This window comes from Pecten maximus, chromosome 15 (assembly GCF_902652985.1).
Source record: "Pecten maximus chromosome 15, xPecMax1.1, whole genome shotgun sequence".
NCBI lineage: Eukaryota > Metazoa > Mollusca > Bivalvia > Pectinida > Pectinidae > Pecten > Pecten maximus.
In genome coordinates this window covers 10887349-10908253 of record NC_047029.1, presented here as the reverse complement: position 1 = coordinate 10908253, position 20905 = coordinate 10887349, and the positions used below count along the sequence as shown (strand labels likewise).

Sequence of the window (20905 nt, the reverse complement as noted above, 5' to 3'; positions counted from 1 at the left end):
TTTTTATTTTATTTATAGATTTATCCAAAACAGAAAGTCCTTGGAAGACAATGAAGGGGTCATTCCTGAATGTGGGGCTGTTTTGTATCCCTGGTAACTGTGAAATGGCCCCAGAGGGCCTGAATAAATTCTGCCATCTTTGTGACGGCTCCATGGATCTAGTTATCGTAAAGAACACCAGTCGGAAGGATTTTGTCAGGTTTTTAAAACGACATAGCAATTCTAAAAATCAGGTTTGTATTTAAAATTTGTTTTGATATATAAGAACAATAATTTGGGTGTATTTTGTTTGTTTAGGGCAGCGAAATATTGTTATTTGTACTCAGACATTCATCGATGAAAATGTCATAGCAGAGATATTCTAAATGCCTTCATTACCTCCCTATTTCTGCCAGAGATAAATTTAATGTTTAATACAGGAACATATCACATTTTAATTCATTATTTTGACAAAGAGCATGAATCAACTTAAATTTCAACATTCATTTTCATTGTTTTAATGAGTGAGTTAAAGGATCTATTATACAACATTTTATAAAAAAAAAATAAAAAAAAAATAGAATTTCTCTCATATCTCGCCATGTTGGATAGAGTTTGCCCATGTAAGATAGCTATGTAAGATAAATCTATCTTACATAGCATTTCACGCGCGCGGATTAATCTGCGTTCAAGGGGGACAACTCTCACAACGTCGTCTGCTTGTGTTCACATCCGACAGTCCTTATCGTCGGTGTCGGTTTTGAAACGTTGGACTTAACTATAAAAATACATAATTCTTAGATAAATATATATCATATCAGCAGTAAATCAATAGGGCTACACGGTTAAACGATTAGACATTTCATCTGAGCGAACATATAACTCCGTTACTGTAACAAACAGTTAGACTACGCCTACAGGCCTGTTGTAACAGTTACCTACAGTACAATACAGACTTGCCTACCCGACAGATTTGTCATTTGTCATTAAAAACATGTAAACACACACAATCACCTGGCAATGACAGGAAGTAAAATAAAAGCCATACATAAAAAAATATAAAAAAGAAAATGTCAAACGTCACAACCTATGAAATGGTTCCGTTTGCGTCAGCAGGGGGCCCTGGAATTTGTTTACTCTACTGTACTGTCAGTAACTGCTAGGCCTACTCAGTAACCTGTGTATTTGGAAGTTGGGAATTGGCTCTTAAATGAACGAACATTCGGTAAAAATGACACCCCTCGATGTTCATATAAAAATATTTATTTTAATTGTAACTCAGAGTCTATATTTGTGTAGAGTAACCATGAAAACTAACTGTCATCCTAGCCTTTCAATATGATCATCGTTAGCCTATCGACTGACCTACCTTCGTCATTCCATCAAGACAACCGGTTAAACACATATAATCCTATGTCACAGAAAAGATCGAATACTCGTATAGAGTCACTGTTCGCTGGTTCACACACGAAGTTGCCAAAATCACAGTGAATTTAAAATTACCAGCCACGAAACATCGCCGCGTCATGGCGATCGAGATCGATATCACTCTCAATATCCTTGAACTATGAATGGAATTCCAATGACAGTCGTGACGTCATGCAGTGACGTAGTATTTTATAAAAAAAAATTTGACTTGACATTTAAAAGTACAGTGTGTTCTGTGAAATGATTAAATATGTCGAGGTGCAAATCAAATTACATGTGAAGTTGGAAAACTCATTTCAGCGTTGGCTTTCAGTATTATTGATAGAACTTCTTTTTCTCGGATGTTGACAATTTGATCACGGCCACGTAAAAGTCGGTCAAGTTACGGTAATTTTTATCGGCGAATTGTTCATTCGTTCATCACTTACCCACAAAATGAATGAAATTTGTGTGCAAACATAGTTTGCCAAAATAGGGTATGATCTTTCAGAATATCACAAGTATATTTAGTAAAAACGTCAAATAAAGAAATTAAAAAATTGAAGAAAATGGATGGCTGAGGGACACTTTCGCCAGAAATTCGGTAATGATATGAGAGAAAAAGACTCTTTCATTATGTGTGTATGTAGGATAGGGATATTCCACCCTCGGGATCACAAAATGTGGTAAAACCCTCGGCAAGCCTCGGGTTTCACCACATTTTGTGACCCCTCGGGTGGAATATCCCTATCCTACATATACACATATGAAAGAGTCTTATATTCTTTTACCCTGGGTCCTATAGGAAGGTAGTATATTTCCTTTTAGCTATATGTTAGTTCTTATAGCCAGAGAGATGAAACCAAGGAATAGGCGGAGTCATGTAGGCTGCTAACTAGTCACCAGTTTTTAAGTCGTCAAGTAATTAGTTTTCAAGTCGTCAGAACACTGGCTATAGTCGGTGAGACAAAACCTAGCAATAGGCGGAGTCATGTAGGTGGTAAACCAGTCGCTAGTTAAAGTCGACAGAACACTGACTAAAGTTGGTAAGACAAAACCTAGCAATAGGCGGAGTCATGTAGGTGGTAAACCAGTCGCTAGTTAAAGTCGACAGAACACTGACTAAAGTTGGTAAGACAAAACCTAGCAATAGGCGGAGTCATGTAGGTGGTAAACCAGTCGCTAGTTAAAGTCGACAGAACACTGACTAAAGTTGGTAAGACAAAACCTAGCAATAGGCGGAGTCATGTAGGTGGTAAACCAGTCGCTAGTTAAAGTCGACAGAACACTGACTAAAGTTGGTAAGACAAAACCTAGCAATAGGCGGAGTCATGTAGGTGGTAAACCAGTCGCTAGTTAAAGTCGACAGAACACTGACTAAAGTTGGTAAGACAAAACCTAGCAATAGGCGGAGTCATGTAGGTGGTAAGCCAGTCGCTAGTTAAAGTCGACAGAACACTGACTATAGTTGGTAAGACAAAACCTAGCAATAGGCAGAGTCATGTAGGTGGTAAACCAGTCACTAGTTAAAGTCGACAGAACACTGACTATAGTTAGTGACTTATCATCTGACTTTAAGTGACTTTAAATTATAATAATAAGTATTTTAATGAATTGAGACAGGAGTGACTGAATAAATTAGAAATTAAAATTCAATTTAACAAAAAAAAATATACATTATCATACAAAAAAAAAAAGACAAAAAAAGAGAATGTAAATCAGTTTATTATAATTTATTAATACTTCAGGTTGTTTTGTTATTAATGAAATGATTCATACTGCATTTTGTCAGACATGTTATATTGATAATTTCAGTTTGCAATGCCGTTTGTCGAGAAGATAGGTGTAAAAGAGGTACGATTCAAGCCTCGTTCACGGACGACTTGGAACTACAAGGACCACACTTATAGCGAGATAGAGTATCGCGAGTCTGCAATCAAACACCGGCGTGGAACAATCCAAAGTATGGATGTTCTCGAGATTGAAGATGAACGGACTACGCCGAAACACCGCCATACACAGAGCTTACAGATGCTGGACAACATCAGTGATATAGACGATGATGACGATGAGGATGAGGGTATAGATGATATTGATGATTTATCATCAGATCTACCCAGTAGAAAGGTAAGATTATGGTTTAAAAAGGCTTGTATGATTCAACACTTAAGCAATAGTAAATTATTGTTAGGTTTGAGGCAATATAGCGTGTCATTATATCCAAGTCGACCTAATTACACAGGTAACATAGCGTGTCGGTATGTCAGTCTACCTAATTACACAGGTAACATAGTGTATCAGTATGTCAGTCTACCTAATTACACAGGTAACATAGTGTGTCAGTGTGTCCGAGTCTACCTAATTACACAGGTAACATAGTGTGTCATTATATCCAAGTCGACCTAATTACACAGGTAACATAGCGTGTCAGTATGTCCCAGTCTATCTAATTATACAGGTAACATAGCGTGTCAGTATGTCCGAGTCTACCTAATTACACAGGTAACATAGCGTGTCAGTATGTCCGAGTCTACCTAATTACACAGGTAACATAGCGTGTCAGTATGTCCGAGTCTACCTAATTACACAGGTAACATAGCGTGTCAGTATGTCCGAGTCTACCTAATTATACAGGTAACATAGCGTGTCAGTATGTCCGAGTCTACCTAATTACACAGGTAACATAGCGTGTCAGTATGTCCGAGTCTACCTAATTATACAGGTAACATAGCGTGTCAGTATGTCCGAGTCTACCTAATTACACAGGTAACATAACGTGTCAGTGTGTCCGAGTCTACCTAATTACACAGGTAACATAGCGTGTCAGTGTGTCAGTCTACCTAATTACACAGGTAACATAGTGTGTCAGTATGTCTGAGTCTACCTAATTACACAGGTAACATAGCGTGTCAGTATGTCCCAGTCTACCTAATTACACAGGTAACAAAGCGTGTCAGTATGTCAGTCTACCTAATTACACAGGTAACATAGCGTGTCATTATATCCAAGTCTACCTAATTACACAGGTAACATAGCGTGTCAATCTGTCCAAGTCTACCTAATTACACAGGTAACAAAGCGTGTCAGTATGTCTGAGTCTACCTAATTACACAGGTAACAAAGCGTGTCAGTATGTCCCAGTCTACCTAATTTCACAGGTAACAAAGCGTGTCAGTATGTCCCAGTCTACCTAATTTCACAGGTAACATAGTGTGTCAGTATGTCTGAGTCTACCTAATTACACAGGTAACAAAGCGTGTCAGTATGTCCCAGTCTACCTAATTTCACAGGTAACATAGTGTGTCAGTATGTCTGAGACTACCTAATTACACAGGTAACAAAGCGTGTCAGTATGTCCCAGTCTACCTAATTACACAGGTAACATAGCGTGTCAGTATGTCCCAGTCTACCTAATTACACAGGTAACATAGCGTGTCAGTATGTCAGTCTACCTTATTACACAGGTAACATAGTGTGTCAGTATGTCAGTCTACCTAATTACACAGGGAACAAAGCGTGTCAGTATGTCCCAGTCTACCTAATTACACAGATAACATAGTGTGTCAGTATGTCTGAGTCTACCTAATTACACAGGTAACATAGCGTGTCAGTATGTCCCAGTCTACCTAATTACACAGGTAACATAGCGTGTCAGTATGTCCGAGTCTACCTAATTACACAGGTAACATAGCGTGTCAGTATGTCCGAGTCTACCTAATTATACAGGTAACATAGCGTGTCAGTATGTCCGAGTCTACCTAATTACACAGGTAACATAGCGTGTCAGTATGTCCGAGTCTACCTAATTATACAGGTAACATAGCGTGTCAGTATGTCCGAGTCTACCTAATTACACAGGTAACATAGCGTGTCAGTATGTCCGAGTCTACCTAATTACACAGGTAACATAGCGTGTCAGTATGTCCGAGTCTACCTAATTACACAGGTAACATAGCGTGTCAGTATGTCCGAGTCTACCTAATTATACAGGTAACATAGCGTGTCAGTATGTCCGAGTCTACCTAATTACACAGGTAACATAACGTGTCAGTGTGTCCGAGTCTACCTAATTACACAGGTAACATAGCGTGTCAGTGTGTCAGTCTACCTAATTACACAGGTAACATAGTGTGTCAGTATGTCTGAGTCTACCTAATTACACAGGTAACATAGCGTGTCAGTATGTCCCAGTCTACCTAATTACACAGGTAACAAAGCGTGTCAGTATGTCCCAGTCTACCTAATTTCACAGGTAACAAAGCGTGTCAGTATGTCCCAGTCTACCTAATTACACAGGTAACAAAGCGTGTCAGTATGTCAGTCTACCTAATTACACAGGTAACATAGCGTGTCATTATATCCAAGTCTACCTAATTACACAGGTAACATAGCGTGTCAATCTGTCCAAGTCTACCTAATTACACAGGTAACAAAGCGTGTCAGTATGTCTGAGTCTACCTAATTACACAGGTAACAAAGCGTGTCAGTATGTCCCAGTCTACCTAATTTCACAGGTAACAAAGCGTGTCAGTATGTCCCAGTCTACCTAATTTCACAGGTAACATAGTGTGTCAGTATGTCTGAGTCTACCTAATTACACAGGTAACAAAGCGTGTCAGTATGTCCCAGTCTACCTAATTTCGCAGGTAACATAGTGTGTCAGTATGTCTGAGTCTACCTAATTACACAGGTAACAAAGCGTGTCAGTATGTCCCAGTCTACCTAATTACACAGGTAACATAGCGTGTCAGTATGTCCCAGTCTACCTAATTACACAGGTAACATAGCGTGTCAGTATGTCAGTCTACCTTATTACACAGGTAACATAGTGTGTCAGTATGTCAGTCTACCTAATTACACAGGGAACAAAGCGTGTCAGTATGTCCCAGTCTACCTAATTACACAGATAACATAGTGTGTCAGTATGTCCGAGTCTACCTAATTACACAGGTAACATAGCGTGTCAGTATGTCCCAGTCTACCTAATTACACAGGTAACATAGCGTGTCAGTATGTCCGAGTCTACCTAATTACACAGGTAACAAAGCGTGTCAGTATGTCCCAGTCTACCTAATTATACAGGTAACATAGCGTGTCAGTGTGTCCGAGTCTACCTAATTACACAGGTAACATAGTGTGTCATTATATCCAAGTCGACCTAATTACACAGGTAACATAGCGTGTCAGTATGTCCCAGTCTAGCTAATTATACAGGTAACATAGCGTGTCAGTATGTCCGAGTCTACCTAATTACACAGGTAACATAGCGTGTCAGTATGTCCGAGTCTACCTAATTACACAGGTAACATAGCGTGTCAGTATGTCCGAGTCTACCTAATTACACAGGTAACATAGCGTGTCAGTATGTCCGAGTCTACCTAATTATACAGGTAACATAGCGTGTCAGTATGTCCGAGTCTACCTAATTACACAGGTAACATAGCGTGTCAGTATGTCCGAGTCTACCTAATTATACAGGTAACATAGCGTGTCAGTATGTCCGAGTCTACCTAATTACACAGGTAACATAACGTGTCAGTGTGTCCGAGTCTACCTAATTACACAGGTAACATAGTGTGTCAGTATGTCTGAGTCTACCTAATTACACAGGTAACATAGCGTGTCAGTATGTCCCAGTCTACCTAATTACACAGGTAACAAAGCGTGTCAGTATGTCCCAGTCTACCTAATTTCACAGGTAACATAGTGTGTCAGTATGTCTGAGTCTACCTAATTACACAGGTAACAAAGCGTGTCAGTATGTCAGTCTACCTAATTACACAGGTAACATAGCGTGTCATTATATCCAAGTCTACCTAATTACACAGGTAACATAGCGTGTCAATCTGTCCAAGTCTACCTAATTACACAGGTAACAAAGCGTGTCAGTATGTCTGAGTCTACCTAATTACACAGGTAACAAAGCGTGTCAGTATGTCCCAGTCTACCTAATTTCACAGGTAACAAAGCGTGTCAGTATGTCCCAGTCTACCTAATTTCACAGGTAACATAGTGTGTCAGTATGTCTGAGTCTACCTAATTACACAGGTAACAAAGCGTGTCAGTATGTCCCAGTCTACCTAATTTCACAGGTAACATAGTGTGTCAGTATGTCTGAGTCTACCTAATTACACAGGTAACAAAGCATGTCAGTATGTCCCAGTCTACCTAATTTCACAGGTAACATAGTGTGTCAGTATGTCTGAGTCTACCTAATTACACAGGTAACATAGCGTGTCAGTATGTCCCAGTCTACCTAATTACACAGGTAACAAAGCGTGTCAGTATGTCCCAGTCTACCTAATTACACAGGTAACATAGCGTGTCAGTATGTCCCAGTCTACCTAATTACACAGGTAACATAGCGTGTCAGTATGTCAGTCTACCTTATTACACAGGTAACATAGTGTGTCAGTATGTCAGTCTACCTAATTACACAGGGAACAAAGCGTGTCAATATGTCCCAGTCTACCTAATTACACAGATAACATAGTGTGTTAGTATGTCTGAGTCTACCTAATTACACAGGTAACATAGCGTGTCAGTATGTCCCAGTCTACCTAATTACACAGGTAACATAGTGTGTCAGTATGTCCGAGTCTACCTAATTACACAGGTAACAAAGCGTGTCAGTATGTCCCAGTCTACCTAATTACACAGGTAACAAAGCGTGTCAGTATGTCCCAGTCTACCTAATTACACAGGTAACATAGCGTGTCAGTATGTCCCAGTCTACCTAATTACACAGGTAACAAAGCGTGTCAGTATGTCAGTCTACCTTATTACACAGGTAACATAGTGTGTCAGTATGTCTGAGTCTACCTTATTACACAGGTAACATAGTGTGTCAGTATGTCTGAGTCTACCTTATTACACAGGTAACATAGCGTGTCAGTATGTCCCAGTCTACCTAATTACACAGGTAACATAGTGTGTCAGTATGTCTGAGTCTACCTAATTACACAGGTAACAAAGCGTGTCAGTATGTCAGTCTACCTAATTACACAGGTAACAAAGCGTGTCAGTATGTCAGTCTACCTTATTACACAGGTAACATAGCGTGTCAGTATGTCAGTCTACCTTATTACACAGGTAACATAGCGTGTCAGTATATCCAAGTCTACCTAATTACACAGGTAACATAGTGTATCAGTATGTCAGTCTACCTTATTACACAGGTAACATAGCGTGTCAGTATGTCCCAGTCTACCTAATTACACAGGTAACATAGTGTATCAGTATGTCAGTCTACCTTATTACACAGGTAACATAGCGTGTCAGTATGTCCGAGTCTACCTAATTACACAGGTAACATAGCGTGTCAGTATGTCAGTCTACCTTATTACACAGGTAACATAGCGTGTCAGTATGTCCGAGTCTACCTAATTACACAGGTAACATAGCGTGTCAGTATGTCCCAGTCTACCTAATTACACAGGTAACAAAGCGTGTCAATATGTCAGTCTACCTAATTACACCGGTAACATAGCGTGTCAATATGTCAGAATCTACCTAATTACACAGGTAACATAGCGAGTCAGTATGTCCGAGTCTACCTAATTACACAGGTAACATAGCGTGTCAGTATGTCCGAGTCTACCTAATTACACAGGTAACATAGTGTATCAGTATGTCAGTCTACCTTATTACACAGGTAACATAGCGTGTCAGTATGTCCGAGTCTACCTAATTACACAGGTAACATAGCGTGTCAGTATGTCAGTCTACCTTATTACACAGGTAACATAGTGTATCAGTATGTCAGTCTACCTAATTACACAGGTAACATAGCGTGTCATTATATCCAAGTCTACCTAATTACACAGGTAACATAGCGTGTCAATCTGTCCAAGTCTACCTAATTACACAGGTAACAAAGCGTGTCAGTATGTCTGAGTCTACCTAATTACACAGGTAACAAAGCGTGTCAGTATGTCCCAGTCTACCTAATTTCACAGGTAACAAAGCGTGTCAGTATGTCCCAGTCTACCTAATTTCACAGGTAACATAGTGTGTCAGTATGTCTGAGTCTACCTAATTACACAGGTAACAAAGCGTGTCAGTATGTCCCAGTCTACCTAATTTCACAGGTAACATAGTGTGTCAGTATGTCTGAGTCTACCTAATTACACAGGTAACAAAGCGTGTCAGTATGTCCCAGTCTACCTAATTACACAGGTAACATAGCGTGTCAATCTGTCCAAGTCTACCTAATTACACAGGTAACAAAGCGTGTCAGTATGTCTGAGTCTACCTAATTACACAGGTAACAAAGCGTGTCAGTATGTCCCAGTCTACCTAATTTCACAGGTAACAAAGCGTGTCAGTATGTCTGAGTCTACCTAATTTCACAGGTAACATAGTGTGTCAGTATGTCTGAGTCTACCTAATTACACAGGTAACAAAGCGTGTCAGTATGTCCCAGTCTACCTAATTTCACAGGTAACATAGTGTGTCAGTATGTCTGAGTCTACCTAATTACACAGGTAACAAAGCGTGTCAGTATGTCCCAGTCTACCTAATTACACAGGTAACATAGCGTGTCAGTATGTCCCAGTCTACCTAATTACACAGGTAACATAGCGTGTCAGTATGTCAGTCTACCTTATTACACAGGTAACATAGTGTGTCAGTATGTCAGTCTACCTAATTACACAGGGAACAAAGCGTGTCAGTATGTCCCAGTCTACCTAATTACACAGATAACATAGTGTGTCAGTATGTCTGAGTCTACCTAATTACACAGGTAACATAGCGTGTCAGTATGTCCCAGTCTACCTAATTACACAGGTAACATAGCGTGTCAGTATGTCCGAGTCTACCTAATTACACAGGTAACAAAGCGTGTCAGTATGTCCCAGTCTACCTAATTATACAGGTAACATAGCGTGTCAGTGTGTCCGAGTCTACCTAATTACACAGGTAACATAGTGTGTCATTATATCCAAGTCGACCTAATTACACAGGTAACATAGCGTGTCAGTATGTCCCAGTCTAGCTAATTATACAGGTAACATAGCGTGTCAGTATGTCCGAGTCTACCTAATTACACAGGTAACATAGCGTGTCAGTATGTCCGAGTCTACCTAATTATACAGGTAACATAGCGTGTCAGTATGTCCGAGTCTACCTAATTACACAGGTAACATAGCGTGTCAGTATGTCCGAGTCTACCTAATTATACAGGTAACATAGCGTGTCAGTATGTCCGAGTCTACCTAATTACACAGGTAACATAGCGTGTCAGTATGTCCGAGTCTACCTAATTATACAGGTAACATAGCATGTCAGTATGTCCGAGTCTACCTAATTACACAGGTAACATAGCGTGTCAGTATGTCCGAGTCTACCTAATTATACAGGTAACATAGCGTGTCAGTATGTCCGAGTCTACCTAATTACACAGGTAACATAACGTGTCAGTGTGTCCGAGTCTACCTAATTACACAGGTAACATAGCGTGTCAGTGTGTCAGTCTACCTAATTACACAGGTAACATAGTGTGTCAGTATGTCTGAGTCTACCTAATTACACAGGTAACATAGCGTGTCAGTATGTCCCAGTCTACCTAATTACACAGGTAACAAAGCGTGTCAGTATGTCCCAGTCTACCTAATTTCACAGGTAACATAGTGTGTCAGTATGTCCCAGTCTACCTAATTACACAGGTAACAAAGCGTGTCAGTATGTCAGTCTACCTAATTACACAGGTAACATAGCGTGTCATTATATCCAAGTCTACCTAATTACACAGGTAACATAGCGTGTCAATCTGTCCAAGTCTACCTAATTACACAGGTAACAAAGCGTGTCAGTATGTCTGAGTCTACCTAATTACACAGGTAACAAAGCGTGTCAGTATGTCCCAGTCTACCTAATTTCACAGGTAACAAAGCGTGTCAGTATGTCCCAGTCTACCTAATTTCACAGGTAACATAGTGTGTCAGTATGTCTGAGTCTACCTAATTACACAGGTAACAAAGCGTGTCAGTATGTCCCAGTCTACCTAATTTCACAGGTAACATAGTGTGTCAGTATGTCTGAGTCTACCTAATTACACAGGTAACAAAGCGTGTCAGTATGTCCCAGTCTACCTAATTACACAGGTAACATAGCGTGTCAGTATGTCCCAGTCTACCTAATTACACAGGTAACATAGCGTGTCAGTATGTCAGTCTACCTTATTACACAGGTAACATAGTGTGTCAGTATGTCAGTCTACCTAATTACACAGGGAACAAAGCGTGTCAGTATGTCCCAGTCTACCTAATTACACAGATAACATAGTGTGTCAGTATGTCTGAGTCTACCTAATTACACAGGTAACATAGCGTGTCAGTATGTCCCAGTCTACCTAATTACACAGGTAACATAGCGTGTCAGTATGTCCGAGTCTACCTAATTACACAGGTAACAAAGCGTGTCAGTATGTCCCAGTCTACCTAATTATACAGGTAACATAGCGTGTCAGTGTGTCCGAGTCTACCTAATTACACAGGTAACATAGTGTGTCATTATATCCAAGTCGACCTAATTACACAGGTAACATAGCGTGTCAGTATGTCCCAGTCTAGCTAATTATACAGGTAACATAGCGTGTCAGTATGTCCGAGTCTACCTAATTACACAGGTAACATAGCGTGTCAGTATGTCCGAGTCTACCTAATTATACAGGTAACATAGCGTGTCAGTATGTCCGAGTCTACCTAATTACACAGGTAACATAGCGTGTCAGTATGTCCGAGTCTACCTAATTATACAGGTAACATAGCGTGTCAGTATGTCCGAGTCTACCTAATTACACAGGTAACATAGCGTGTCAGTATGTCCGAGTCTACCTAATTATACAGGTAACATAGCGTGTCAGTATGTCCGAGTCTACCTAATTACACAGGTAACATAACGTGTCAGTGTGTCCGAGTCTACCTAATTACACAGGTAACATAGCGTGTCAGTGTGTCAGTCTACCTAATTACACAGGTAACATAGTGTGTCAGTATGTCTGAGTCTACCTAATTACACAGGTAACATAGCGTGTCAGTATGTCCCAGTCTACCTAATTACACAGGTAACAAAGCGTGTCAGTATGTCCCAGTCTACCTAATTTCACAGGTAACATAGTGTGTCAGTATGTCTGAGTCTACCTAATTACACAGGTAACAAAGCGTGTCAGTATGTCAGTCTACCTAATTACACAGGTAACATAGCGTGTCATTATATCCAAGTCTACCTAATTACACAGGTAACATAGCGTGTCAATCTGTCCAAGTCTACCTAATTACACAGGTAACAAAGCGTGTCAGTATGTCTGAGTCTACCTAATTACACAGGTAACAAAGCGTGTCAGTATGTCCCAGTCTACCTAATTTCACAGGTAACAAAGCGTGTCAGTATGTCCCAGTCTACCTAATTTCACAGGTAACATAGTGTGTCAGTATGTCTGAGTCTACCTAATTACACAGGTAACAAAGCGTGTCAGTATGTCCCAGTCTACCTAATTTCACAGGTAACATAGTGTGTCAGTATGTCTGAGTCTACCTAATTACACAGGTAACAAAGCGTGTCAGTATGTCCCAGTCTACCTAATTTCACAGGTAACATAGTGTGTCAGTATGTCTGAGTCTACCTAATTACACAGGTAACATAGCGTGTCAGTATGTCCCAGTCTACCTAATTACACAGGTAACAAAGCGTGTCAGTATGTCCCAGTCTACCTAATTACACAGGTAACATAGCGTGTCAGTATGTCCCAGTCTACCTAATTACACAGGTAACATAGCGTGTCAGTATGTCAGTCTACCTTATTACACAGGTAACATAGTGTGTCAGTATGTCAGTCTACCTAATTACACAGGGAACAAAGCGTGTCAATATGTCCCAGTCTACCTAATTACACAGATAACATAGTGTGTTAGTATGTCTGAGTCTACCTAATTACACAGGTAACATAGCGTGTCAGTATGTCCCAGTCTACCTAATTACACAGGTAACATAGCGTGTCAGTATGTCCGAGTCTACCTAATTACACAGGTAACAAAGCGTGTCAGTATGTCCCAGTCTACCTAATTACACAGGTAACATAGCGTGTCAGTATGTCCCAGTCTACCTAATTACACAGGTAACAAAGCGTGTCAGTATGTCAGTCTACCTTATTACACAGGTAACATAGTGTGTCAGTATGTCTGAGTCTACCTTATTACACAGGTAACATAGTGTGTCAGTATGTCTGAGTCTACCTTATTACACAGGTAACATAGCGTGTCAGTATGTCCCAGTCTACCTAATTACACAGGTAACATAGTGTGTCAGTATGTCTGAGTCTACCTAATTACACAGGTAACAAAGCGTGTCAGTATGTCAGTCTACCTAATTACACAGGTAACAAAGCGTGTCAGTATGTCAGTCTACCTTATTACACAGGTAACATAGCGTGTCAGTATGTCAGTCTACCTTATTACACAGGTAACATAGCGTGTCAGTATATCCAAGTCTACCTAATTACACAGGTAACATAGTGTATCAGTATGTCAGTCTACCTTATTACACAGGTAACATAGCGTGTCAGTATGTCCCAGTCTACCTAATTACACAGGTAACATAGTGTATCAGTATGTCAGTCTACCTTATTACACAGGTAACATAGCGTGTCAGTATGTCCGAGTCTACCTAATTACACAGGTAACATAGCGTGTCAGTATGTCAGTCTACCTTATTACACAGGTAACATAGCGTGTCAGTATGTCCGAGTCTACCTAATTACACAGGTAACATAGCGTGTCAGTATGTCCCAGTCTACCTAATTACACAGGTAACAAAGCGTGTCAATATGTCAGTCTACCTAATTACACCGGTAACATAGCGTGTCAATATGTCAGAATCTACCTAATTACACAGGTAACATAGCGAGTCAATATGTCCGAGTCTACCTAATTACACAGGTAACATAGCGTGTCAGTATGTCCGAGTCTACCTAATTACACAGGTAACATAGTGTATCAGTATGTCAGTCTACCTTATTACACAGGTAACATAGCGTGTCAGTATGTCCGAGTCTACCTAATTACACAGGTAACATAGCGTGTCAGTATGTCAGTCTACCTTATTACACAGGTAACATAGTGTATCAGTATGTCAGTCTACCTAATTACACAGGTAACATAGCGTGTCATTATATCCAAGTCTACCTAATTACACAGGTAACATAGCGTGTCAATCTGTCCAAGTCTACCTAATTACACAGGTAACAAAGCGTGTCAGTATGTCTGAGTCTACCTAATTACACAGGTAACAAAGCGTGTCAGTATGTCCCAGTCTACCTAATTTCACAGGTAACAAAGCGTGTCAGTATGTCCCAGTCTACCTAATTTCACAGGTAACATAGCGTGTCAGTATGTCCCAGTCTACCTAATTACACAGGTAACATAGCGTGTCAGTATGTCCCAGTCTACCTAATTTCACAGGTAACATAGTGTGTCAGTATGTCTGAGTCTACCTAATTACACAGGTAACAAAGCGTGTCAGTATGTCCCAGTCTACCTAATTACACAGGTAACATAGCGTGTCAGTATGTCCCAGTCTACCTAATTACACAGGTAACATAGCGTGTCAGTATGTCAGTTTACCTTATTACACAGGTAACATAGTGTGTCAGTATGTCAGTCTACCTAATTACACAGGGAACAAAGCGTGTCAGTATGTCCCAGTCTACCTAATTACACAGATAACATAGTGTGTCAGTATGTCTGAGTCTACCTAATTACACAGGTAACATAGCGTGTCAGTATGTCCCAGTCTACCTAATTACACAGGTAACATAGCGTGTCAGTATGTCCGAGTCTACCTAATTACACAGGTAACAAAGCGTGTCAGTATGTCCCAGTCTACCTAATTATACAGGTAACATAGCGTGTCAGTGTGTCCGAGTCTACCTAATTACACAGGTAACATAGTGTGTCATTATATCCAAGTCGACCTAATTACACAGGTAACATAGCGTGTCAGTATGTCCCAGTCTAGCTAATTATACAGGTAACATAGCGTGTCAGTATGTCCGAGTCTACCTAATTACACAGGTATCATAGCGTGTCAGTATGTCCGAGTCTACCTAATTATACAGGTAACATAGCGTGTCAGTATGTCCGAGTCTACCTAATTACACAGGTAACATAGCGTGTCAGTATGTCCGAGTCTACCTAATTATACAGGTAACATAGCGTGTCAGTATGTCCGAGTCTACCTAATTACACAGGTAACATAGCGTGTCAGTATGTCCGAGTCTACCTAATTACACAGGTAACATAGCGTGTCAGTATGTCAGTCTACCTTATTACACAGGTAACATAGCGTGTCAGTATGTCCGAGTCTACCTAATTACACAGGTAACATAGCGTGTCAGTATGTCCCAGTCTACCTAATTACACAGGTAACAAAGCGTGTCAATATGTCAGTCTACCTAATTACACCGGTAACATAGCGTGTCAATATGTCAGAATCTACCTAATTACACAGGTAACATAGCGAGTCAGTATGTCCGAGTCTACCTAATTACACAGGTAACATAGCGTGTCAGTATGTCCGAGTCTACCTAATTACACAGGTAACATAGTGTATCAGTATGTCAGTCTACCTTATTACACAGGTAACATAGCGTGTCAGTATGTCCGAGTCTACCTAATTACACAGGTAACATAGCGTGTCAGTATGTCAGTCTACCTTATTACACAGGTAACATAGTGTATCAGTATGTCAGTCTACCTAATTACACATGTAACATAGCGTGTCATTATATCCAAGTCTACCTAATTACACAGGTAACATAGCGTGTCAATCTGTCCAAGTCTACCTAATTACACAGGTAACAAAGCGTGTCAGTATGTCTGAGTCTACCTAATTACACAGGTAACAAAGCGTGTCAGTATGTCCCAGTCTACCTAATTTCACAGGTAACAAAGCGTGTCAGTATGTCCCAGTCTACCTAATTTCACAGGTAACATAGTGTGTCAGTATGTCTGAGTCTACCTAATTACACAGGTAACAAAGCGTGTCAGTATGTCCCAGTCTACCTAATTTCACAGGTAACATAGTGTGTCAGTATGTCTGAGTCTACCTAATTACACAGGTAACAAAGCGTGTCAGTATGTCCCAGTCTACCTAATTTCACAGGTAACATAGTGTGTCAGTATGTCTGAGTCTACCTAATTACACAGGTAACATAGCGTGTCAGTATGTCAGTCTACCTTATTACACAGGTAACATAGTGTGTCAGTATGTCAGTCTACCTAATTACACAGGGAACAAAGCGTGTCAGTATGTCCCAGTCTACCTAATTACACAGATAACATAGTGTGTCAGTATGTCTGAGTCTACCTAATTACACAGGTAACATAGCGTGTCAGTATGTCCCAGTCTACCTAATTACACAGGTAACATAGCGTGTCAGTATGTCCGAGTCTACCTAATTACACAGGTAACAAAGCGTGTCAGTATGTCCCAGTCTACCTAATTATACAGGTAACATAGCGTGTCAGTGTGTCCGAGTCTACCTAATTACACAGGTAACATAGTGTGTCATTATATCCAAGTCGACCTAATTACACAGGTAACATAGCGTGTCAGTATGTCCCAGTCTAGCTAATTATACAGGTAACATAGCGTGTCTGTATGTCCGAGTCTACCTAATTACACAGGTAACATAGCGTGTCAGTATGTCCGAGTCTACCTAATTATACAGGTAACATAGCGTGTCAGTATGTCCGAGTCTACCTAATTACACAGGTAACATAGCGTGTCAGTATGTCCGAGTCTACCTAATTACACAGGTAACATAGCGTGTCAGTATGTCCGAGTCTACCTAATTACACAGGTAACATAGCGTGTCAGTATGTCCGAGTCTACCTAATTATACAGGTAACATAGCGTGTCAGTATGTCCGAGTCTACCTAATTACACAGGTAACATAACGTGTCAGTGTGTCCGAGTCTACCTAATTACACAGGTAACATAGCGTGTCAGTGTGTCAGTCTACCTAATTACACAGGTAACATAGTGTGTCAGTATGTCTGAGTCTACCTAATTACACAGGTAACATAGCGTGTCAGTATGTCCCAGTCTACCTAATTACACAGGTAACAAAGCGTGTCAGTATGTCCAAGTCTACCTAATTTCACAGGTAACATAGTGTGTCAGTATGTCTGAGTCTACCTAATTACACAGGTAACAAAGCGTGTCAGTATGTCAGTCTACCTAATTACACAGGTAACATAGCGTGTCATTATATCCAAGTCTACCTAATTACACAGGTAACATAGCGTGTCAGTATGTCCCAGTCTACCTAATTACACAGGTAACAAAGCGTGTCAGTATGTCCCAGTCTACCTAATTACACAGGTAACATAGCGTGTCAGTATGTCCCAGTCTACCTAATTACACAGGTAACATAGCGTGTCAGTATGTCAGTCTACCTAATTACACAGGGAACAAAGCGTGTCAATATGTCCCAGTCTACCTAATTACACAGATAACATAGTGTGTTAGTATGTCTGAGTCTACCTAATTACACAGGTAACATAGCGTGTCAGTATGTCCCAGTCTACCTAATTACACAGGTAACATAGCGTGTCAGTATGTCCGAGTCTACCTAATTACACAGGTAACAAAGCGTGTCAGTATGTCCCAGTCTACCTAATTACACAGGTAACAAAGCGTGTCAGTATGTCCCAGTCTACCTAATTACACAGGTAACATAGCGTGTCAGTATGTCCCAGTCTACCTAATTACACAGGTAACAAAGCGTGTCAGTATGTCAGTCTACCTTATTACACAGGTAACAAAAGTGTGTCAGTATGTCTGAGTCTACCTTATTACACAGGTAACATAGTGTGTCAGTATGTCTGAGTCTACCTAATTACACAGGTAACATAGCGTGTCAGTATGTCCCAGTCTACCTAATTACACAGGTAACATAGTGTGTCAGTATGTCTGAGTCTACCTAATTACACAGGTAACAAAGCGTGTCAGTATGTCAGTCTACCTAATTACACAGGTAACAAAGCGTGTCAGTATGTCAGTCTACCTTATTACACAGGTAACATAGCGTGTCAGTATGTCAGTCTACCTTATTACACAGGTACATAGCGTGGTCAGTATAGTACCAAGTAGCGTGTCAGTATATCCAAGTCTACCTAATTACACAGGTAACATAGTGTATCAGTATGTCAGTCTACCTTATTACACAGGTAACATAGCGTGTCAGTATGTCCCAGTCTACCTAATTACACAGGTAACATAGTGTATCAGTATGTCAGTCTACCTTATTACACAGGTAACATAGCGTGTCAGTATGTCCGAGTCTACCTAATTACACAGGTAACATAGCGTGTCAGTATGTCAGTCTACCTTATTACACAGGTAACATAGCGTGTCAGTATGTCCGAGTCTACCTAATTACACAGGTAACATAGCGTGTCAGTATGTCCCAGTCTACCTAATTACACAGGTAACAAAGCGTGTCAATATGTCAGTCTACCTAATTACACCGGTAACATAGCGTGTCAATATGTCAGAATCTACCTAATTACACAGGTAACATAGCGAGTCAGTATGTCCGAGTCTACCTAATTACACAGGTAACATAGCGTGTCAGTATGTCCGAGTCTACCTAATTACACAGGTAACATAGTGTATCAGTATGTCAGTCTACCTTATTACACAGGTAACATAGCGTGTCAGTATGTCCGAGTCTACCTAATTACACAGGTAACATAGCGTGTCAGTATGTCAGTCTACCTTATTACACAGGTAACATAGTGTATCAGTATGTCAGTCTACCTTATTACACAGGTAACATAGCGTGTCAGTATGTCCAAGTCTACCTAATTACACAGCTAACATAGCGTGTCAGTATGTCAGTCTACCTAATTACACAAGTTAAATAGCTGGTGGTATGTCCGTTTCTACATATTTTCACAATGATTTAGTAAAAGTGAAATTAGTACTATTTTGCTTACATTTATTATTACAAAGTAAACAAAACAAGTAAAACATCTGATTGAGTTGGAATTTCTTTTTTATTCTTCCACAGGGGTCTGGTGGAACTAACAGAAATTCAGCTGGAAGTAGCCGTGGATCTGCTGGGAGCCGGACAAAAATAAAAAATGGAGATGTGATCATCAACACAGCTCAGCAAGAAAAGCAACTGGTTGGACCGCAGTACCGGATGACCTTTGCAGAGAAAGACAAACTGAAGAGAAAAACGAAACAGATAAAAAAAGAAGAGAAAGTAAAAGAGAAAGAAGCATCAAAGTCTAGATCTGTGTGGAATATCGATAATGAAATTTGTAATGAACAGGAACTCAGTTTTAGGTCAGTATTCTGTCGATCGGTTTTATACTGTATTAAAACCCTTTGAAAGATTGTGAATTGGAATAAATTAATAATTTATTTTCATCAGTTCATATTTATACTGAAAATGATGATAGCCTTCAGTTTAAATATCATGTGTCTGGAAGCAACTGTCAATTTTTTATCAAAAATGCTCTACATTATACTTTGCAATTAAAACTACCTTTAAGATGATTTGATCTTGAAAGAAATTATGAAATCCTACCAAAAAGAAAGTAAGATTGCTGCTCGAGATTGTATGGTTTTTTTACAGGTCATTGACATGTAATAACGTTTTTGTAACAATTTTTTTTTATTTCGTTTTTCAGGGTTCACCATGGTCTGATAAAGATCAGTGGTCTCGGAATATCACCGTATACCCATGTGTTCACGGACTCTCCAGTATTTTGTCTGTCCTTGATGGGCTGACAGGCATCTACACCCTCCCATCGAAACCTACCATTACGGTGTGTCAAAAGTTCATCTTTCAGCATTCATTCCAAAACTGGTCTAATTTTCTCACATCAGTGTTGTGGTTGTGTGATTTCTCTCTATAAAATATCTAGATAAAACCTGTATATATGTCGTTACAACCAGGGAGACATACCATTATTGCTTCAACACAGTTATAAATACTGTATAATTGGCAATAAGAATTGTATAATTGGTAATAAGAATTGTATAATTGGTTATGAGTACTGTATAATTGGTTATAAGTACTATATAATTGGTTATAAGTACTGTATAATTGGTTATGAGTACTGTATAATTGGTTATAAGTACTGTATAATTGGTTATAAGTACTGTATAATTGGTTATAAGTACTGTATAATTGGTTATAAGTACTGTATAATTGGTTATAAGTACTGTATAATTGGTTATAAGTACTGTATAATTGGTTATAAGTACTGTATAATTGGTTATAAGTACTGTATAATTGGTTATAAGTACTGTATAATTGGTTATAAGTACTGTATAATTGGTTATAAGTACTGTATAATTGGTTATAAGGAATTGTATAATTGGTTATAAGTACTATATAATTGGTTATAAGTACTGTATAATTGGTTATAAGTATTGTATAATTGGTTATAAGTACTGTATAATTGGTTATAAGTACTGTATAATTGGTTATAAGTAC

At 39.6% G+C, this 20905-nt stretch overlaps 1 protein-coding gene across 1 annotated transcript in view; it reads left to right on the top strand.

Annotated features, from left to right (window-relative positions):
• Positions 1–20532, top strand: part of LOC117344265 (ceramide kinase-like protein) — a 45395-nt gene extending 24863 nt beyond the window's left edge. The window contains exons 10-13 of the mRNA XM_033906953.1: positions 19–233; positions 3202–3513; positions 19466–19746; positions 20094–20532. Of these exons, the coding sequence (XP_033762844.1) occupies positions 19–233; positions 3202–3513; positions 19466–19746; positions 20094–20193 (908 nt within the window). The 3' untranslated portion in view covers positions 20194–20532. The remainder of the gene's footprint in view (positions 1–18; positions 234–3201; positions 3514–19465; positions 19747–20093) is intronic.
• The last annotated feature ends 373 nt before the right edge of the window (positions 20533–20905 follow it).